The following is a 23646-nucleotide window of genomic DNA, read 5'->3' on the forward strand; positions in this document are numbered from 1 at the left end:
CGGCTTTAGAGATGGACTAGTAGTTTACTCGGATAATATCAGGTTGTCCCAAAAGTTTCGTCCGTGACTTGCACTCAATTATTTTGTGCGGCAGTGTTTATATAAATAGACAACCTAATTTCTTAGATGTTAATATTGTATAACAGTAATTGAGCAAAATGAATCGTACGCAATTTAATAATGTAACATTAGACATAAAATATTCTGTGTGTATTACTTATTAATGAAATGGAAGAAACTTTTGGGACGACCTAATAGATGACGCGTAGAAACGTTTTCTAATGGAAATGGGGTATAATGAAAGAATAACATAGTAAGTTTATTAATTAAAAGTTTTTATTTTATCACTAAATGTCACGAGTGAGATCCTTGCTTTACGAGGAGCTGGTGAATGCTTCATTTTTACAAAATCTTTCTAAGCATTTTATTTAGTTGATTTATACTTATAGTCCTCTACAGTGTTTCAGTATTTAGAACGTGTAACAGGAGCTAAAAACTAGCATAACCGACGACCGAATGTCGTCTAAAAACGATCTCTGTTTCTTTTCCTTTCCAGCAATTTGCAACCGCCTTCGACTAGAAGGATCCTCGCACACGAAATTCGCCTTCCATCGGGCCTTGATGGTTAGAACGTTTCCGTCTAATTGCAAGTGTCCTCCAAAGCTTGCTTGACCGTCTACAACCTCTAACGGTGTTGGCGTAAAAACTAGTCGTTAAACAAGGATCCTTATCCTTGAGTGTCTAGCACGTCGGTGCTGGAAGGGAGCGATGGCTCTCTAAGAGCCTGCTAATGCGCTAGAGATAGAGATCCACCCACGTCGTTCCTAGAATCTTCTATTCCTCTGTTTCGTGCGACTCCGCTCGTCCCTTGCGATGGAATTAATCGATCCCTCGTTCATTCCCAAGGAACATCGTTTCGACGCGCCCCTCTTCAACCGTGTATTTCTTTGGTGTTCCGATTGTGATTTCAAGGAATGAAACCTTGAAGTGTTCGCAATATTTTCTGCAAATATTGAAGCTGGAGTGTTCGTGCTAGTCGTTCTTAGTCGTTTAGACCGACCGTGGTCGACTCACACCTCGTTTTATGGCCCTTTAATCTACTAGTCTTACCATGTATTATGTAAAATATTATTTCAGTATGCATATAGGATTTATATTTCCCTTTGTTCGTTATTGCCAAACAAAAGAATTTTATTTAAAAAGTTCTATATATCGTGTTTTCAATTTTTCAAAATTTATTTCACACTTCAATATTTACCCTATTCAATTTGAAAATAAAAATGAATAATTTTCGTTCAATATTATGATCGATTCGATCCATTGCAAGCAAGAATATGCATTCGCCTACTAAACTGCGAATAAAATATTACTATAAAAATACGTTAAAATATTGAAGTATTTATTATTCTATTAACATACGGATGAGAAACGAGGTTTCGTTCTCAACAATTTCAGATCTTCGAGTAATGCATGAAAACTACATGATATTGAAATATGAAAATTCTATTCTCTCAGTGTCATCCCATGTAGCAGAATCACCGCATAGGATTGCGAGAGAAAGGTTTGCGAGAAAGAGAGAGGCCCGCGTTCCTGGAAATCTCAGGTGTCGCATTTGAAAATTCGCCCGGCAGGCGTGGTCGTAAAATTCTGAGAAATGCTCGCAAACATATCTCTCCTTACGGCTAGATCCGTCCTGACTTCCTTTTCTTTCCACGTGAAGTATGTCTTCGTTTGGATCATCCGCTATTCGTCTACGCCGCCAACCCGCTATCTGGAAACTTCTTTATCCAAACTGTCATATCCGTCTGTCGTTTCCAAATAATAAAAGGTCCCAACGTCTATCCAATCTATATTTGGAAATGTGCCAGGAATATTATTCTCGAAAATCATTTTATCTTATTCGGTTCAGAATTTTTTAGGCAAAGAGATATTCTTTGTGTGTCTGAACTCACGAGAAAGTTAACGAACACGATGAAAGTAGAGAATTGTAACGAACGAGTTTACTCTATAAAGTAAATTGTATAGTTACGAGTTGATGCTTTCGTGGATTGCGAACACCGTTAGAAGAGTAGTAATTCGAAAGCAGAATGACGTATCGGGTGGTGGTCGATCATGGTCAGTGTTGGTTGGCAGCCATGTGCCATGGACGAGGCTTTACGTGGGCGTAACGTAAACACGCGTTTGCAGACTAAGCAATCGAAGCCGCGTCTAATCTTGTGGCCACTTCGCACGACCTCCGCAGCTCAATCGTAAATAGAGCTAGGACTACTCGAGTAATTTTATCATTTAATACATTGTAGGTATTCAGATAGTCCGAATGAAATTCGAATACTTGAATATTCAAAGATCATTGTTCGAATATCATTGTCTAAATATTTCAGACCGAATATCATTTTTCGAGGACAGCTATTCGAATGTCATTTTTTGGATATCGTATTCAAACAGCTCAAAATCGAACTAGTATTCAAATAACATTCAATGACAAAAGAATCTCGAGAATCAGTTCCAGCCCCATTCCTGAGTACCCAACTTACGTATACACGTAACGTCCTTTGAACATTATCGCGACGCCATTTCCCTGAAAGGCGGAAACGCGGTTCTAGCCGCGAGGCCCGATAACGCGAACGAAATCGAGTTTCACGAGGCATGAATAAATTAACGACCAACCGATACCGCCACTCCCCGTCTCGTTTCCTCGCCAAATCATTCGTGGAAAGGTCTAACTATAGCGGCACAGTGCACGTGAGTCATCGAAACTGACTCAATCTATTTTTCCATGGTTACAATTGACTCATTGTTTGAGCCAGGCAACGCGAAACAGGCTCGTGAAACTGAGCCCCTCAATTGGCGATCGAGAGAATCCAGGCCAGCCGAGTTTTACAATCCTCGTAAAATCAGGCGACTATGCTTGAAAATTTGATGCCCTCCTTCAGTATGTGGGACATTGAAGTAGAGTTTCAAGGTAAGGACATCGTCACGTTTCCCGGGAATCTTTGGTACGGCGCAGCGTTTAATGTTTAAGCAAACGTCGGTTCTTAAATTGCATTTAACACCGCGCAAACGCGACTGGATACAAAAGGAGTGGTGCAACGCCTCGTTGGACGAGGAAATAATCCAAACTTGCCCTGCACCGTGTGCTAGCTACGCGTTGCGTACCGCAAAAATTTGCCCGATCAGACGCTGGAAAATTCCACTTAATCCAGTCTGACCAAAACACGCGAAACATGCGCGTCGTGTCGATTAACAAAGTGGTACTACGACCGTCGCTACACAGTGCAATTTCTTTATCGTCTTTCCTCCTTATTGTTTCGTTAATATTCCATCCTATAAATTTCTATGATTTATGTACGCAAAGAAACGTTTTCGGACAAACCATTTCTGTACATTTTGAATAATTTTTCCTTACTTTAAAAATTCCAAGAGTTACTATCTTTTAGTATGAAATACTAAATACTACAAATACTAGAATATAAATTGATACCAACAGTGCTTGTTATTCTTGTAATTCTTCTGTACGGAGTCATCGAAATATCGTTTTTCTTTTTTTTTTTTTTTAATAGGAGATCTATGAGACGATTCAGTTTGAGAACCACTGTATGTATTGGGCCGTAAAAACTTTCCCGATCAGGCGTTGAAAAATTCCACTTAATCCACTTTGATCAAAACACGCGAAACTTCCATACCGTCTCGGTTACCAAAGTGAAACTTTAGATGCCGCTACGTAAACGTTAAGTTTCTTAATTAACGCGATCCCTTGTTAGCTTGTTGGAATATTGGCGAGCTGACAGGTCTTTGTTACCGATACTTTATTAACGTCGACAACGTTCATACGGTTTAAGTGGCGCAAGATCGTTTACCTATGCGTATGCGTTCGTTTCCCAATTTCCCTTCTTTTTGTCTGACCAGGCACTGGAAAATTCTACTTAGTTAAACACTGCAATCGAGAGACGCTGATGTTTCTTACTACCAAAGTAAAGTTGGCGGTGATAATATTGCAAAGTACAATATAAAATTCATCAATTCGATAAACACATATAGTTTACTTTTCTATTGTATACCTATTATTCTATTCTATACGTTATACCATTCTATACATTTATCGAATAAGAATACACGGATGGAAAAGATTTTTCAGATAAACTTTGTTTAGTATTGTTTAATATTTTCAGTTTTGCTCAAATCTGAGTTTCGTTTAGTTAAATTCAGTGATGTTCAGTTTTATTTAATTTAGTTTAATGTTATTTAACTTTTCTCGGTCTGTCTCAGCCAGCATGTTCATTCTGCCCCTAAATTGCAACTTTGAAGGGGATAGACCAATTGTTCCTCAACCCGTAGACATTCCAAGAAAACGAACCAGACGCCGCTGATTGATATAAAACGACAGCTTTGGCTGCAGTAGGAGTTTCGAGGGCGCGCGAGATTATGGACTGACTGGGCGCATATTTTTAAACTGGCTGGCGTAAACGCCATTAGATCTCGTCACGATCTATGACTCAATTCCTTCTTGGCCACGCTTGACTCAGCGCAGTCTGGCTGGTGCTAGCCACGACCTTCGCGGTGTCACTAACCTATGTTACCGCGCTAACCGACCAACCAGACACCGTCTAATGCGTTCTCGACCAGTGGAAGAAACTCCTCGGGCACGTTAATTCATAATGTATTCCAAACACACCGAGTGTCAGACTTCCGCTTGAAATCTGTTAGCCTTGAACTAGCATCGACAGCCTTCGAGACGCGTCTGCGTGCCTCGGGAACCCACTCGTCCTATGAATAGATGCTGCGTGCCCGTGAAAATGTTCACGGTGACTACGTAGACCTAAACATCCCGAAGTGGATGACTGAGTCTGCGTCAATGGAAATATGAGACTATCGTTACAAAGGGAGCAAATTGTTCGCCAAAGGGGTTTTTAACAGTTTGGATTTATGGCCAGAGATGGGAGATCTATTGGAGCAATAGACGAAAATGAAATTGAAATCTATTGGAACAAGCGAAATAATTTATTGTTAGTGGTAGGAACTTTGTGTCGAAGGAAAAAGGGACCAAGTTTGGAAATATTTTGATAGTATTTATGAAGTCGAATCAATGACGAAACTAGAGTCTTTGGAAACTAGATGATCTGACTTAACTCTTCCCTACATTTTTTTTACAGATTTCTTTTTATCTCTTGATCTTCTTAAATTTTATATTACTCATCATTTTCTTTCTATTTTGGTAACTATATTAGTTGAATCCAATACACTCGGTGCTTTAATTTTAAATGAAAGCACACTCCGATTTAAATGAAGTACATGCTCCATTTAATGTTTTAGAATGGAAGATCTCCTCAAAAGTTTAATTTACCTATACAAAGACAACAGTTTGGACAATTTTGTCCAAGCTTTTGTCCCTTTTCTACAGCTTTTAACAGATCTACACCGTGTCAATCAAGATCCATACCAAAGTTTGAAGTTTGCTCTATGGAAAAATTTTCTATTCGATAGCTCTCGAGTCTCTCGGCGTACCTGAACCGCGTCGATGAAATTTTGAGCCAGCAGAAAAGGTCAAGGCATTCTTCCTGGTTCTAAGCGTCCAATGCCTTGGAGATAACGGACGCGGGGCTGGCCGAGCAATTAACATTCTGCAACAGAAAGTTCGTTTTCGAACTGCGAAGAAATTTATCAAATTGACGAATCGGAATCGCCGTGCCATTGACCGTGGCTTTCGAGCGACCGGTGTGCGGCGAGTTTTTCAGCCCGAGTCGAATGAGAATTATTTGCAACGGACGTTAGCCGGGGTCTGTGACCAGCGGTCAACGACGAGGATTAGACTCAAGGCCGAATTAGAGCGAGCGTGTAGCCCATTCGAGACGTCTTCGTAAAAGTCTGACTATACCCGGGCGACGACGCTTCGAATGGCTGATCAAAAATCCACGAAGAAATCGATTTTTGCAATTCAAAACGACTGAAAAGCATTCAATGGAATACATAAATTGTATACTTTTGTTAATTAGACTTTTGTCAATTACTTTAATTTTCATCGTAGCATTTAGAAATATCGAAATTGGGTATTGTTTCATTTAAAATTCATTTCACAAGAGACACGATGATTTAGAAAATGCACAAACGGTACACATTTCTTAACTACACTTAACAGAATGCAATATAACAAAATGATATAGTGACAAAGTAAGCTAAAAATGCTTGAATATTAAAAAGTATCAAAATTAGGCATCGATTTGTTTGGAATTTTATAAGAAGCATGGTGAATTAAAAAATACACGAACGGTACGCTTTCCTTAACTAGACTTAATAGAATGCAAATATTAAATTTACTCCCAGTATACACCTAATCATAAACGAAAATCATGAATTACCATTTAGCCCCGCGGTGCGTCGAAGGCGTTCGATTATCCTGGCGACCTTCCCGAAGCCATCGGAGCGAGCAGTCACCGAGAACGATCGATGGATCGATCGGTCGGTTGCGTAACGAGAAACCGCAGGATTTCTGAATACTCGAGAGCATGCTGTTTACAGCCTACGCGATCGTGCTTATCGCGTGTCTTCATTCATATCCGTCGAACGTCGAGCCCTCGACTATTTTCATTCCACGAACCGTCACCGTTCTGTTGAACGTCGCGAAACCGCTTGCGTGACACCAGCGCGAGTTTCGCGAAACGTGAAATATAACTGTGGGTGGTCTGGCGCGTGGGGCATTAAAAGAAATCACGAGCCGGCCAAGTGCAACGTTTCGAAGGCTTCGATTCCACGGAATTCGAGACGGCCAGAAACGGACGGGGAAGCTCGAATCCTGGAAACGCGGCCGTTTCTTGTTCGTCTAAGAGGACGAAGAAAGAGGAACAAGAAGCTGCCCGCGCCATTTCCGGCTCGGCGGCCGATCGCCAATTTCTCCCTGAAAGAAATATCGCTCGTATCATCTGGACCGCGTTGCAAAACGTATGATTTATGGTTAGTGTTTTAGACTCCGTTCGCGTTCGATCTCTTAGCGCCGTCTGAAGCTACACGGTTGGCTCAAATTTTGTTAAAGCGAAGATATTAATTGGGATATCTGTTTCCAAGTATCAGTTTCGTTGAAGCTGGATATTTGATGTCGAGGAATTCATAATAACGAGAAATTTTACAAAATAATTTAGAGGTTGTTATAAACAAACTCTTCTAATAAAGCTTTCCGAAATTTCTTTCAAATTCGTCAACAAATTGCGATACAAATTTATTTCGCCAAGTCCATATTTTAATATTTACGACATCGACAATTCCATGGTACGGAGCGTACCACTAAACAACGGAAATAACTAAATAAATAACCGAAACGCTACAAACGCGACGACTGTACCCAAAGTGAAAGGTTCGATTGGCCAGAATCCGTTTGGCCGGAGACCTGGGGCGTGGAAACCTGGAAACGTGGCCGTTTCTTCTCGTGTTAGAGAAAGAAGCCGATTTCCGGCTCGCAGACCGTTCGCCAATTTCTCCTGGCCGTGTGCTCGTCGTGCAAAAAATCGCGCAGAGATCGTGGCGCGGCCCCGCGCGAGTCGACGATTCGCGCCAAAGGTGAAAGGCCCGGTATATGGGACACCGGCTGGGCCCAGAACTCGTCTACGTGGTATCCTTTTCTTGACGGTACGTCCGCACGCCTGTGCTCGGGTAGGGGCCAAAGATGAACGGGACGAGGGGGCCCCGGGGGACGATCTTAGCCGAACCTTTTATGGGGAAGGCGAACGACCACCGAGAAATCGGAACGCGAATCGCTTGACTATGCTCGTTTTTCGACTCGCCCCGTTCGAGTGCTCTAACGAAGATGGGATGGGACCGATTCATCGTGGGGGACGCTTCGCGTGTCCTCGATTTCCTGCCACACGATACGCTGATTTCCGCATACTTGGGAAACACGATTGAACACTCGACGATAACTGTCTAAATTATCGCCTCTCAACGAGGGCGATATCCGAACGATATTCGACCGTACGTTTTACGTGCAAGTTAGTACTGTGAATCGTTACTATATTCTTGTCTTCTCGAGTCTAATTTCAGGATTGCTAAGTATAAAATAAGGTCATTCTAACGTAACAAGATAAATTCTTGTGATAAATGCGATGGTTCGTGAATCTTTTGCTATCATGGCCAGGCTCTTAAACAGGCCAATATTTAATTAAAAAAAAGTACAGAAATTTTATAGCGACGATGTAACGAGTATGTCAGAAAGGTGGGAAAATGCCGTAGAACGAGAGAGATTACCTTTTCTTATAACACTTAAGGGTATGTTTAAAAAAATAATTTTAGTAGCAGAAGAATAATTAGCATGAACGTGCAGGACGACCTAATATATTGAATACATTCTACAATTAATATAATAATATTCCCTTTTCATCGATGCAAATTCCATTCGGTTATGTTTAGCAAGTATTTATTATATCAGTTTCTACCGTAAACACACAAAATCCGCTAATTACAGCATATACGTTCTCCACCATCGCAAACTCTGGCCGCCTGCTTCGGAATCACCCTGTAGATCCTTCTTCGTCGTTAAAGGACGTCGAGCCCCACTAAAAAAATTGACCGTCCATTTTAAAATAACTCAACGCGCGTCTCTACAAACAGGACACCGTTTAGAAAGCGTGTAAAATATTTCGCGAACGTTCCGATCGATTTGCTCGAGCTAGCGCACTTCCCAGCATCTCTGGATCGCTTCCTCGTTCGGATGGCCGCTGCTCGAGCGGAATTACCGAGACCCGGGCGACTAGTTGTTTCCAAAGCGAAACCGTTCCAGCATCCATGCAAAAAAGATTCCCAATGATGGCCCGGACATCGTTACTAAGCCGTCGCTACGCCGGTGTGAGCGATCTAACAGAAAAGGAACGGAGAAACGCACCGTAGGAGCAATGCCCCTTGGGTCAGGGTCAGTACCCTTTGGCACAAGCCACTCGAACCACAGCCACGCATACACACACACACACACACACACACACACAGACCCACGACTCGCTCGCGCATCTCCACACGCACACCTGCGCGACGCCTGTTTTCGGCGCCGATAGCTCAAGACACCCGAAACCGCGCGTTAGAGCCGCTCTTGGAATTTTGCTAACGTAGACCTACTCCCACGCGACGGAGACGCGTTGCTTTTGCACAATGATCGTGGTAACGGGCGTGGATAGGTGCCGGGGGATCGACCTTCGCTTTTCTAGGACCATTAGGACGTGGGAGGAAATAGGAAATTGTTATAGGAACTCGTATTTGGTGAAAGCTGATTTCGAGGGAGATAAATGCCGGATGATAAACCTTCAATTTTCTAGACACGCTAGAACATGATTCTTAAAAACATCTCCTATTTTCATCTATTTCTTAAAAATAAATGCTGGGTTGCTCAGAAACTCAGATCTTGATTCGTTAAAATGATTAGGAATACGTTGATATACAACGACCGCAGTGTCTCCCAAGAATTTTAATCCAATTTTAAAAACAATCGGTCATTCGTCTCCATTTGCACGAGTAACACAGAATAATACAGCATATAACAACGTAACAAAGCATAATGCAAAATAATACAGTATAACACATCGCGATACAACAGAACAATACTCTCTAACACAGGATAATACAGTAATTTACAACACAAAACGGGAAATGCTATATAATACAGTCTAATACAGCAATTTACAACGTAACGCAGCATAATCTCCCCAACATCCCCTAGAAAAACTGTTCGAGGAGCCAGTCGAGGGTTCATCGAGAACAAAGGGAACGAAAGGATCGTTCGAACAGGAAGTGGTTTCGCCGGTACAGAAGTACGAGTCGCGACCTCGGGAAGAACGATAGAAAGAGCGATAGTCGTTAGTCACGCTCCGCTTGGCTAGACGCATGCTAGACGTAGATTCTTAGACCGGTCGGCCAAGGTTGTCTGCGAGTCTATTCAGGTGTACGAGTACCTGCTCGTCTAGCCGGTCCCTGAATCACGAGCCGTTTGGGAATGACAATGTCAAAGGGACCGACCTGATGGTCGCTGGAAACGGTAATCCGGACCGACGGCGTTACGATTACAATTTCAGATCGCGTCCCGGGCTACAGCTGGCCGAAAAAGAAACGAAACCTAGGCACTTCTTTGCATAACAAGATCGCACGAAGCCGCTCGACCGTCTCTAAGTGGAACGGTCCGTAACGACTTTGGTCCTCGAGGAGGAGGCGGCCATCGACTTGTCCGGCGGAACGAGCCAACCTTTTGCGAAATTCCGTCAAGTGGGAAGCACTTATGACGAGTACGATATTCTTGGATACTTGAACAGAACTGATTTCTGACTACTTCTACTTTGATCGTGATACTTTTCATATTAATTCGTTTGAACTTTGTAATGTCTAAACATAATATTGCTAATTATAGTATAAGATATAGTAACATATAGTATCAGATGTCAAATTAGAATAAGAAGTGTGAACTCTGACGATAGTTCATTGGCATGTTCTAACTGTTATGTAGGGCTATAATGTAATTGCCTACAGCTATTAGAAGCTATTACGAAAATTCGTAGCTATCAGAACACTATTTTATAATTCTATATCTGGATCTATTTTGTCTATTCTATGTATTTTCTACATCTAGAATTCTACATGGCGATAGAATATTGCTTATACCAATTCGTGGTTGAGTCTGGCCATGACAGCAAAAGATTTAAATATTTTTTGATTAGGTGAATAAATCGCGAGTTATTTCAAATGGCATTTCTAATTTACTCACTCTGTATAACCAGGATAAAATTATGCACGTATAAAATGATACACGCATGAAATTAACGACGAGATAATATCGATCAATCATCATTAAATGTTGAACGTAACGAAAATTTTGGCTGACATATCAGTCGGATTTGTCGCGAATCGATATCGGGCATGCGTTTATCGGGTCGAACCGTTTCTCGTCCAATTATCTGACGCCGCGTTTGCGTTCCCAATTAATTATTATCGGGACGACAATTACGGGTACGCGCGACCTGCAATTTAATACAGCTCGACACCTATTACATAATTACGATTTAAATCTAATTCCGGTATCGCAGAATACACATCCGCACCGCTGGGAAACGCGCGCAGTTCGAATCGATAACTGTTTGATGCCGATTACAGCGTAGTCGAAGAATTTCCGGTCAACCGTTGTAAATAAATTGTAGATACTATTTTGGTCGGTCTGATAAAATTATCAGTATATTTTAAGACTGAGTCCGTTTCAAAATTTCACGGATTTTATTATAAAATATTTTCAATATTTGTATAATATTTTGATAAAGTAATAAATGTACAAATAAACCAATCAGTTTTTAGAAAGTTATTAAATCGTATTTATTAATATTTATTGTTTATTCAATTTTCTGCCGAAAACTTGGTTTATTTCAAATTTCATGAGTATTGAATATTTTCAGTGTTTGTATAATATTTTGATAAATTTGTAATAAATGTACAAATAAACCAAACAGTTCATAGAAAGTTGTTAAAATGTTGCGTAATTCTAGAATATTATGAATTTTATTACAATATTTTGTGTGCTAAGAATTACATTGACGAATACTCTGTCTTGTTCCTCAAAAACTATGACAATGGTTGCAGGTATAGGCTAACATACTAATACATATACTGTTACTCTAACGCGCCAATGCACAAATAATTGGCCAACATGGCAGAAATAATTTATTACACCCATTACGTCCCTAACTCGTAGTACGATGCTGGAACCCTCGTAAAATATGCAAGAAGTAACGTATATGACGATTTAGCTGGCTTTCATCCCACTGAATAATATCTTAGAAGCTATCTTTCAACGAGGTACGTCGTAACTCTCTTCATTATTTTGGTGATATCCGCCTAAGCAACGCTCGGGAAGATCAATCTTACTTAAATTTTCATATACCGGATAAATAGCTCCAACGAAGGGAAGATCTAAAGCTGATACTCTGTTAACGTGTCACTACCTTCAGCATTTCTCCGTATACATCAGCTTGACGCTCTTGAAGGACATTTCTCATTCCTTGGCTGTTTATCAATCGAAAATCTACGTAAATACCTTGGCCATATTGCTATCTTCGTACTAGTCATACATAGAATATATAAAGAATTATTTCTATGTACATAAAAGTATATACAATTATTCCCAATCGCTGGTCCATAGGAGGCACTAATCTAGTCGCTGAATTTGCCAACGCTGAAGGTCCAATGGTTCGATTGTTTTTCTTTGAAACTTTGATAAATAAAACCTTCGCTATCGGATGCTCTTGCAGCGGACTCGATCTACCAATTATTTAAATCAGGGGACCCCTCCTTTAGAAATAGTTCCAAGCGGGCGTCCTGTCTCGTTTTAAACTCAGGAATGTCCCCGACGACCGGTTGTATCGAAGTCGATGAAACGTTTCGTATTTCGTGAACTGTGCACTGGTATGCTCTTCCAAGCAACTCTAGGAAGAAGCGATAAAGGAATGGGATAAGAATTCCCAGGAACGAGGGAAACGTATATCGCCGCGTCCCTGTGTTGGAGGGTGACATTAGTTACAGACATTCTCGTGGCTCTGGTCTCTCTTAAAGGGGTTGGTTCGCTTGAAGGTTGCGTAAATAAACTTTTTCCCGAAATTCTGGTCACATTTTAAGTGATTGTGTCTCAGCGTGTGCAATATCATCTCCTTGTGGGCGATTATCCGTTCCGTTATTTTTTAAAGTGTGTAACCATATGCAATAGTTATTACACTGAAAGTTCTTCGTAAATAATACTTCCATTCTTCTTATCATTACTTTGTCTTACACGACACCTGGATTGTTTTAATGCTGTTTGCAGTATGTCTTGACTCTCATATCGTGCACACATGCCACAGCCCCTAAGGACGGGAGATTATTTAACTACGTATCTTACAGGACTATAAACAGCTTGTAAAATTTGTCCTGCTACATCCTACGAAAAGAAATCCTTCTAAGAGAAATCCCTCTCTGGAAAGTCCATGTCACGTTTACGCATACCTTAAAAGGTGGGAAGGTTTGAAACAAAATGCACCCAATATTTTCTAGCATGTGCTATATCTTGTTCCGAAAATATCCAATTACCGATATGCACGGCACGTAATTTCCGTTTTCGTGCGAAAAGTTTCTACACGTGCGTGTCAGGTCGTTCCATCGGGAGAGGTTGGAATCAGCGATTCCTTCGTTCGCGATAAGAGTCTCGGTTATTGCCACGAAATTGGAAATTACGCGACCGCCGCTGTCGATATTTCTGTTTTCGGCGGGTACGCTCGGCGAGGAGCGTTAATTTTCGTCGAGGAGGCCGCTGTGATCTTGTTCGGGGTCCGTGAGCGTCGTAATCGGAATAAAGGAGTCGTTAAGAGCGGACCAAGAGGCAGGAAATTATTTCCCTCTCGATGTCGCCCCTTTAATGAACGCTCGCGAACGTGCCCCCGCGCTCGTTCACCCTTTCTAAATCGGTGAGAGACGATCATCGGGAAGCGGAGGAGGCAATGAACCAATCAGGCATTCGATCGAGAGGGTTGAGAACGGGGTCGCAGCCCCCTCCGTGCGACGACCGCGAAGAACCGCCACCCCCGACACAAAGACGGTCTCCTAGGCTGCCTCAGGCTGCGTCCTTCGTCTTTGAAATATCTGCTCAAGAGAATCTCCAGGGATTGGCAAGATTATTATACCTATTAAAATTTCGAATAAGGGACCAACAACTCGTTCATTTGTTTTTATTCCAGCGCATAAATATTAACATTCATACTGCATTCCTCTTGCTTTACAGTCTTAACAAGCCTTATGAATATATTATCAATTATATATTTTACATATTATACTTTGTCTAGACATTCCAGTTGGTTTCAGTTAGAAAATAGTAAACGGTAAATTAGAGCTATCAAAAACACGTTGAGTTCGTTTGAAGTAAAACCGATACGAGATAGAATAGCGAGGGTTGGAAAACGTTAAGCGTTCTTCTGGATGTATTTAACTTGAAGTTTTCGTGGACCAAGTTTGCGTCACTTTAACTTTAACTGAGTTAATCAAGGAAAAGGTTGTTCCTAGACTCTAGACAGTTTTCTCCTCCGAGTACGGCGAACGATTGCAGGTCTTAATTACTCTTATAAATCATTCTAGGGCGCTTCTGTTCATGTCTCCAATTAAGTACGTTTCATAATAAAGACGTACGAATACGAATTCTATTTTTTTTTGTGAAATTAAGTTACGTGAGATTTATATGAATGAAGCATTAAGAATAAAGTGTTGTTGAATTTGACTTACTATCCCATTATTTGTTGTGATTGTATCGTTCAAGTTTATCCAAAAATATTTACGTTTTCCAAAGACGATGTTGATGCATTCATTCATACTCATAACGAAATAACGATTTAATTCATAAGACAATGATAAATAACGAAATTATTATTTCCACGCTCCTTCGTGCCCTTTCTTAGTTAAATATGGCCATCCAGTATCTTCTAAGCCTCGTAAATGTACGGCCACCGTACAAAGGAAGACGAAACGGTCTCACGTAACGAGAGGAGACGCGAAAATCTGTAGGAAAGTAGAGACGTCTCCCGGCGAAGATCTTCGGCGAGATGTTCCCTTAAAGGGAATATAAATGATTGCATCTGCTTTGGGTCTCCTAGCTTTGCAGACCACTGTTTCACACTCTTCGAATAAATCCGGCGAGCGTGAACTCCACGCCGCCGTGAAGGATCCGAAGCGTTAGACGTAACCATTTGTCGGATAAAAATCGGAAGAGGCGAAACGACGTTATCTCTCGCGTCTCGACGCCCCGAGAAATCTTGGCAAATCTCGGGAGTGTGTGCGTAATATTAAGCGAGCGCGGTTGCCCTTCGCAGAAAAAAAAAAAAAAAAAAACGATGAAGCGTGATAAGCGTTCCTCGTTACCTTCGATTTAGCGACAACCGCATCGACAGTTCCGCGACGCAGTCGTCTCGCTGTGTTTACTTATGTTTCACTCTTTGGCTTTCTGCTCTTATCGGGCATCGTACTTGTCACTTCGTCCATTAACAGGGGCGGTGTCAGACCTCTCGCTCCCCAGGTGATAGTTTCGACGTTGCTGTTAGGCTGTGGTGATAATACACGTGTAATAAATAAACTTTACACTTGTATATATTCATAATAAAAAATTCATTTTGAAAGATCGTATCTACCATTTAACTTAAACAAGTATCTTATGGGACTGACCGTGAAAAATTCTTCGATTCTTATCGAAAAAAGAATTTCGACTAAATTTTCGAATTGAAAAATAATTTTTGTCTTTTATCAAAAATAATGGATAAGTCTCCCGTGTATGTACGCTTGTCTCTCGTTCGTTTTTTATTTCACGAGTGGTGTACCAAGAAGTTATAACATTCCATGTCTGTAGATGCCAATAGTCGCTCGAGCCGATCGTCGATGAATAAAACGCGAGGGAGCCCGGGCAACGATCTATAGATCTTCCTCAGAAACGCTTTTCCGGTTGATTTGCGCGCAGCCACGCCAGAAAGGGAATGATGAATTTCTGCATTGGGAGTTGCCCGGAGGAAACGAACTTCGTAGCGAACGCTCCGCTCGCGGCCTTTTCCGTTTCGCTGTCAATTTCCTTGACAGATAACTCCCCTCTTCCGTTATTCAACATCACCTCCCGGGAATCCCGGTGATACGCGGGTGCCACGCGCGCGCGTATGCACGGTGCATCCATCGGCACCGCTCGCAAGTGCTTCCTCGGGCATAGAGGCGCGATAGGATCTCCTCCGCAGCCGTTGACCCACTTTTCCCCTCGGTAACGAGGCGGGGAAAAGTTCTCGCGCCAAAGAACCGGCCTGGGAATCGAATTCGCCCCGTTCGAAAGCAGAAACGCTCTACGTGTCTGTTGCATCCCAAACTAAACACTCCGGGCCACTCGACACCTCGGGTGCAATTGATTTATCGCTTTTATTCTTTCATCCCTCCGAAGTGTCGACGTGTTACTGGCGTGGGAGTCTTTTTTTTTTTTTTTTTTTAATTTGGTTGTTCCATTCCTACGTTTGTTTGGTAGGAAATTGTATTTGTACGTTCAGGTTTAAACGCGACACTATCAATTGGATTTTTTTTTTTATGGGAATATATTCGTTGATCGATACAAAAATTGTATCATGTAAGAATCGTAAACTTCATTGGTTATTAGGAATATCACTGTTTCCTGTCGACATTAAACCTACCACGACCGGTTAAATGATCGTTTTTAAATTTTTGTATACGGTTTTTATATGCAACGTATGAATTTTATACAACTGTTTCATGCATTATTCTATTCAATTTCACGTAAAATATTATTGTATTTATTGAAAAGAAGTGTTTCTAAAACTAGCCATTTGTTCCATTACGGTAGAAATAGTTGCAAGCGAACGTAGGTTTAGTGTTAAGGTATTACTAATTCTATTGGAGCAATCTCATTTAAACTAGTTCTATTTCGTTACTTTTGTAATGGAAACGGGAAAATAAATGAACGCGAGTTCGCTAACAAAGTTTAATAAACTCAACAACTTGAATGTACAAAGTGGCTGATAGTGAATTTAAACTTCCGCATAGTTTCGACTGGCACAGATCTGGAATGAGTCGCGACTGCAGTACTGTATTAGAGTTTAAAGGTTTACGAGCAGACGTGGGTGTATTGAGAAAGTACAGTAATAAATCAAAGTTTGGGAATATTCAAATTAAGAGATTGAAACTTCACAGAGATGGATCACATACATTAAGTACACATTTAAAGTTCTTACAAATACATTACCTACCTGAAATAAAGAATTTAAAACATCAGGACTTACCATAATTTCTTTTCCTCTGAATTACACGCTCGCAATTCTGCTCACAATTAAATCTGATTTCAAAAACTTATTTAATGGGTATATAACTTCAGTTTCATTAGGAGTTGTAGTAGGTTAATCCGCGTTCATCCGAATACATTTTCTGACTGGTATTTCGTCCACAGTGGCGATCCTAATCCGATGCGCCGTTCTCTCGTCGTGATTCTTTTTAAATCTCTCGCAAATTCTTCGAATCTCTGTCGAATTAGGCGCCCGCAACTGCGCCCTCGGCGACGCGAAACCCGCGCCGCTGTATACTCCCAGATTAAAAACTTTTAAGCGCGACGAACGAACGCGGAAGGAAAAGTCAGGCCACCTTCGCAACTTCGTAACTCGCTGCCCACGAGATTACGTGTCCGCTTGAAACGTGGACGACCGGTTTCGCTATACCCATTTCGCCACGCTGAAACGGCTGGCGACGTTTCGCACGCGTGCAAGTTGCCATTACCAAATTGCACACTAACGTGGCGTCCTCATAATTGCCACGAGTCCGAGCGACGATGGACTCGGCTGTCCGCGAAAATTTTTAATTTAACCTCTCGCACGTTTTATATCAAGCTTAATTCTAGGGAGAAGAAGAAATTATCATCGAAAGAATACTTATCTTCGAAGTTTCTTTTACTACCGTACAATTTCATTATCTTCGAAATGTATCGCTTCCATGCAGTTTTATTATTTTTGAAATTTCTTATCTGAGTAGGATTTTAATTTATATGTGAGGTTTATATTTATTTTATGGGTTAATTCTAGTAACGGAATTATGTTCTGCTTGACATCGGACAGTTTAACCCTCTAACAGGTGAATTGAATATCGAGATATTGTGAGAGAAATTGATTTTATTGCCATTTATCGATGAAATCAGGAGGGACAGAGAAAAAGGAAGAGAAAAATTCCATCTTTTTTTCTGATTTCAGCTGGTGAACGGCCTCGATGGACCCAGGTATATCTGCGAGACCGAGGTCATGGAGGAAGTGAGCGTGGCGAACGCTGTCCCGATGGAATGTACTCCTCCAGGGAATCATACTAATAAAAACGCCAATGGGAACATCATCACCCTCACCCTCAAGAACAATCACCTCATCGTGGAGACGGAGGAACGAGCAGTGAGTACACTAGAGATTATTGACGCCAGAAGAGGAACCGTTATGTAAGCCATTCGTGGAGGAGTTTTTTTTTTTTATAGTCATTCCTTCTACTGCAATGTCTTTGTTTTCGTTGCAATATTCAGTCCAGATTAAATTGGCTGCAGATGCCAAGAATAAAGTACATGTTACATCTAGAACATGAAACGTACTTTTATTCAAGATTCAAGTCTCCATCTATGACTGTGAAAATAGGAACTAGGATACTATAATAGACTATAATAGGCTACGACTTATATAAAGAGAATTTATACGTGAATTATTTGGCAAGAGTCTCGATGGACTTGGGCACTGGCTAAGGGGTTGGGACTGGATTTTGTTGACGGACAGAGGACTTCTTCCGTGGATCTAATTAAATGGAATTCCTCGATAATTAGAAACCCGCTTCATTAGCGGTCCGTGAGATAGAAACGAGAGGAGCGAGAAGCGAGGAGCGAGGGAGGTGAGGGACGAAGAGTATCGTGATCCACGTAATAACTGAAATGTCGGTTAGTCCGCTCGAAAGATGGAGTCTCGCCGCAGTAAGGGCAAAAAGGGCTGTTAATTAGCTACGATGCGGGGGTGTAAATGGACGTCGTTGGATGAAGCTTCTCACTTGAACTACAGAGGTGCTAGCGTTCCCCAAAAAAGAGTTCTTGCCGTAGGTACATCCATCACGAGAGCAATCGCCTGCACTTCTTTCTAGAAGTATAATTAATATTTGTACCGTGAACGTTATGATTAAAAATCGGAACTGAACGAGATTGTAAGTGAAGGAATACTGCAGAAACTACGATAGGTTTCATTTATCATATTTATATGCACTTACAATTCAATCACAAAATCATTGTTGTAGCTACTAATTACACGTTTTTATGAAAACGTTCGCTATGACATGGTTCCACATGAAAATTAAGTGATTCAAGACCTTCGGTAACAAAGTGATCGTTATTATAATAATTACTAAATGAAGTGGATATGAGGCAAGTTAAAAAAAATATTGACTTAGACATTCCCCACGGCACAATATTGGAATAATCGGAATTCTGCGTACAATAAGAGCGCAACAGGTGTGAAACGGTTGTCGAATCGACGAATCGGGGTCGAAAAATGTCGACACGTTACTGGCTTGTGACTAATTAACCCGATCGCTACACACCGGGGATTTCTTCCCATTAAGATCTCTGTCCCCGTTAGATTCATTTCGATAAGAGACGAGCAAAATTATATTTGAATAATACACCACGAATAAAATCGTTCCGCAGTAATTTATTCAATTAAGTACGAATCTCTTTCACCAAATTTGACAGAATATTCCTGAAATGTCTATTCTTCCGACCAATGCAATTGAAACATCGATACATTTTTAAATTTCATACAGTTTAATCCAAATATAAATTTAAATTTAATAAACTAACAATAAAATAGATATAAATTCTACATAAAATATTCAAATATAATTCTTATTGTTATTATATCCCACTTGGTTGTGCCAAAAGAGCAAGCATCGTGGGGCGTTCATTTAAATAATGAACAATCGCGATCGGTGCATTGAAATTGACAGCAACGGTGTTTATCGGGTTTCTAATCGAGCGATTGTGTAATAGAGGGTTGATATCACCCTTTGTTTGAGGCAGTCGGCAACGGGGCATCGTGAAATCGATCGACGATGTCGAAGATTTGCGCAGCTGGGTCAGCCACTGGCTCCCCCTTTGACAGGGATAACAGGTTCGCAATTATTGGAGCTCGTACGGCCCTGTAAGGTCGAAGGTTACCAGGCAATTTCGCCTCCTATCGCCCTACTTACCGGTCGAGGCTTATCCGTGGAAACTCATCTTGCCGGGGATTTTCGAAATCCGTCAAGTTACCGTTCCCCTACCCCATTCTTCCCCTCCCTGCCCCTCGGATCTCTAGAAAATTTCATTGAAATAATGCTACGGATATGATCGTGGAAAGCGAAGTAAATGAAACATCTGATCGGTAACATACACCTCCTGTAGTAAGTATGTGGACACTTCTTTAATAGAAATAAACATTGAATAAAAGTTGCGAATCTATTAATATCAATTATATCATTTATGTTTCGAGACGTTTATATTTCATTAACAAAATATTTTATTAATTGCTTTTGTTTTAATATCACATTAGTAATGATGAAAAACTATGGAAATTCTTCATTGATATATCGAACATTCTTTCTGAAATTATTTATCTAAACGATCCCACAGTTCCACTATAAAATTGAATACGGCATAATTAATGAATATAGTAAATTACTTAATAAATATAATAAGTATGGCTTATAAATGATGTGTTAATAATACGCAAAATTAATTTGGACACCTGACGTATTTCCGCCGCTGTCACCCCTGCCAGTCAAATTTTACATACTTCCCTCGAGGCGTCGCGGGCCAATTCCGTCCTGGCGACACTTAGGGAATTCGTTCGAACGAAATTCTGGGAAGAACAGCTCGGTGGTCCACGCTGGTGGAAAATTCCAAGGCGGGGTGGTTAAACGGATCCCGCGATGCTTCCTCGTAGTCACCTCTCGGCTACGACAAGTGTCGCGGGCCACTTCCCTCTTAACGGAATGCAAAAACCGCGCGTCACGCTCGCTTGAGAGGAGGAAGGGGACAGGCGGAAAAGAGACAAGGAACGGGAAGAAGGAGTTCAAGGGGTGGATGCTCGGGATGCTTCGACGTAATACCTGGCCCGACGCCAAGTCGCGGTGTTCACCCTCGGTCGCGTGGAATACTCTCAGAATTCGAGAAATACTCACGCTATCAAGGCCACGAGTGCTTCTTTCGAATGAAGTGCGCTTCGTTGAAGGCTATCCAACGCGCCCTCCCCCGTCATCGCGACGGTTGTTTCACCGTCGAAGCAAATAAGAGGGAGAGATTAACCTGTCGCGGTTCGAGGATTCTCCTCGATGTCAACGAACCGGTTTACTACGCGTTACGACGCTTTTTCGCGAATTTAATGGGTATGGTACCGGTAGGTGACCTATTAACTCTTTGAAGTTAGGTAGGTTAAAAACTACCCCATCCCTTTTCCTTGGCTTTACTATTTTATTTAAAGTTTTTTCATTCATGTGACAGTACAACGAACTAACGCTGAAAATACAATAAGTGGAATCAGAAATGTATACAAGGTAACGAGTTGGTGACGCTGTTCCTCTGCGCAATTTGAATTTTCTTTTTCTTTTATAATCGGGTGTCTCAATGAGTTAAGGGGCGAGGAGTAGTTGCGGGGGTGAAATGAAGCAATCATTCATAAATTTTAATACGTCTCGAAAGATATAAGAAATTTGGGTTACAACAGGTTATTAACTAGCAGCCGTTATAAATAGCGACATGAAAGAGGTACGGGCAGCGCGTCATCCGTTTAGTAGAGCATCCGGGATCAGTAACGCGTGATCGATAATCTCGCACCCTATTATGCATCGATTAATTCATTACGCGGAAGATTAAATTCTCGGCGAAGCGTTCTCTCTGTGATCTCGATAAGCAAACGTATTTATACGTGTAACGCGGCGATAGGGTACAATATCCTCGACGATACACCTTTGTTATCGATGGACACTTTTTTAATTCTGTACCATTACAAACACCGATCCCCGACGGTCATAGACATCGACAGTAGCGCATTAGAAAGGGTTTTCCACGAGGGGCTTGGGGATTTTGCTTTGTTAATAACAAATACGCCTGAGTAGTTGTGGTGGACATATTGATATGAATATATGTATAAATTTATTATATAAATAAATTACGCAAGTTATTGAGTATGAACGAATTGAAATATAAAATGAAACCGAAATTTAGAAATAGAAATTGAATTTATTTGACGGATCTGTCAATCAATCTTGATAGAATGGATTTCATTAAATAAATAACTACTTCGTATCTTCGAACGAGTAAGCTTTCCTTTTAATAGAGATTCAAATATTCTTTAAATGCAGGAATTATTTATTCGTCGAAGCTTTGTTCACCTACGTTCCCAGAAATAATATTGTTTCTACTGCAGCTGAACATTTCATTCGAATGGTACATAATGAATGAAACCAACACACGACAGTCGATTCGTGACGTTTATGCCGTTTGCACAATAAATTTTTAATCGTTCACGGTGAATTATATAACTCTGTAATCCAAGTGTTTATTTCTATTCAACAAGTGATGGGTAAAACGTTGAAAACGTTTATTCTTTATTCTATTCGAAGCTGTCGTTTAAATAGAAATTCTGTCCACCTCTGGTATCTATTCGAGCGACAGTGATCACTACGTTCGCTGACAATGCTTCGGGATCGATACGGTCTCCCTGTAGGCGCGTGTTGTTCGCGCTCGAATCATGCTGTTTGGACGCGACAACGATTTTGATCCCCTGATTCGCGTTGTTTAGACTACGCGACAGGAACTTTTACTGATCCCCTGGCTGCGCAAAATCAATATCAACACAGCTTATGGAATGTTTTTTCAAAGCGCAACTTCTTAAACAACATTAGACGCGATTTAACGTATGCGTTAAATTTCCACGCAGAATGAGGTAGGAAAATGCGTGGCATTTCAGGCACCCGTTTTTTATATCTAATCGAGAAAACGAAAATTATGCAAAAATCGGAATCTTAAAAAAGTACACATAATATACAATCTTGGTCTGTATTCTACTCGACATAAAACAAAGATAATACAGAGACGAACGAAAAGTAATTTGATAACACAAAATAAAACACGGTACAATATAATATTATATCGTAATATATTATATATAATTATTCCGTATAACATATTGTAAATAAAATATAAAATGTAATTGTAAAAAATCACAACGCAAGATGATGCAACTGAACGATGTCACACCTGTCTATTTAATCTTGATTGAAGAAGTAATATTATTATCTCCAACTCGTTAATTCGTGTCGTAACTACCATCGACGAATAACGAGAAACCTTCTGGGGAACGAATCGGTTTCCATTTTCCTCGCGGCATGTCCCGAGGAACTTTCAGAGGACTCGCAATTCGTCGTTCAGCAAAGAGGTGGGTACGGTCGAACGTGCAGCGTCTCTGTCCACTTCGTCTGAAAGGACAAAGAGAAGGTAACGGTAAAAGGGGAAGCAAAGTGGCTCCTATTTCTCGATTCCTCGAGAAACAGTATTCCCAAGGCGCTGTATAAGCGCACCTCGAGTTTCCCAGTTTTTCACGTGGCCGTCACAAAGTGTCGACTCGGGTCGAAAATCGAGGTCGTCGCGTCGATTCTCCTACGGCTCCGTGGAACGAATCGTCCACAGGAGACGCTTCGTAGATTTCCCTATGACACCCAATACAGGAAGAGGTGGAATTGTGCTTGTATAAGCAAGAGAGATCGTACAGGGTGCACAGTTGGAAAATTGGAGGAAACAGCCATAATTCAGTGACTTGGCCGCTACCGCTTTCGAGTGGCTTGCGAATTCGCGTAACTGACTTCCAGGCGAGGTTCCTGACCCGCTCACGAGACGGTGGCTTTGCTTTCTACCTTGCCTTCCACTTCGGCAATTATTAAACATTATACTTTACTGCGTTTCGACCAATTGCGCAAGGCTGCCGTTTAGTCGGGAAATGGATGGAACACGGGTTGCCAGAATTGAAATGCAAATGCGACCGCGGAACTTCGGCCTGGGACTAAACGGTAGAGGGAGATTAAAAGGAAATATACGAGGGGTGTTCAGAA

At 41.2% G+C, this 23646-nt stretch overlaps 1 protein-coding gene across 1 annotated transcript in view; it reads left to right on the forward strand.

Annotated features, from left to right (window-relative positions):
• The window catches only part of LOC128885464 (uncharacterized), a 106799-nt gene that overhangs the window by 74009 nt on the left and 9144 nt on the right, over nucleotides 1–23646 (forward strand). The window contains exon 5 of the mRNA XM_054139532.1: nucleotides 17736–17924. Within this exon, the coding sequence (XP_053995507.1) occupies nucleotides 17736–17924 (189 nt within the window). The remainder of the gene's footprint in view (nucleotides 1–17735; nucleotides 17925–23646) is intronic.

Source organism: Hylaeus anthracinus, unplaced genomic scaffold, assembly GCF_026225885.1.
Source record: "Hylaeus anthracinus isolate JK02 unplaced genomic scaffold, UHH_iyHylAnth1.0_haploid 0, whole genome shotgun sequence".
Classification (NCBI taxonomy): domain Eukaryota; kingdom Metazoa; phylum Arthropoda; class Insecta; order Hymenoptera; family Colletidae; genus Hylaeus; species Hylaeus anthracinus.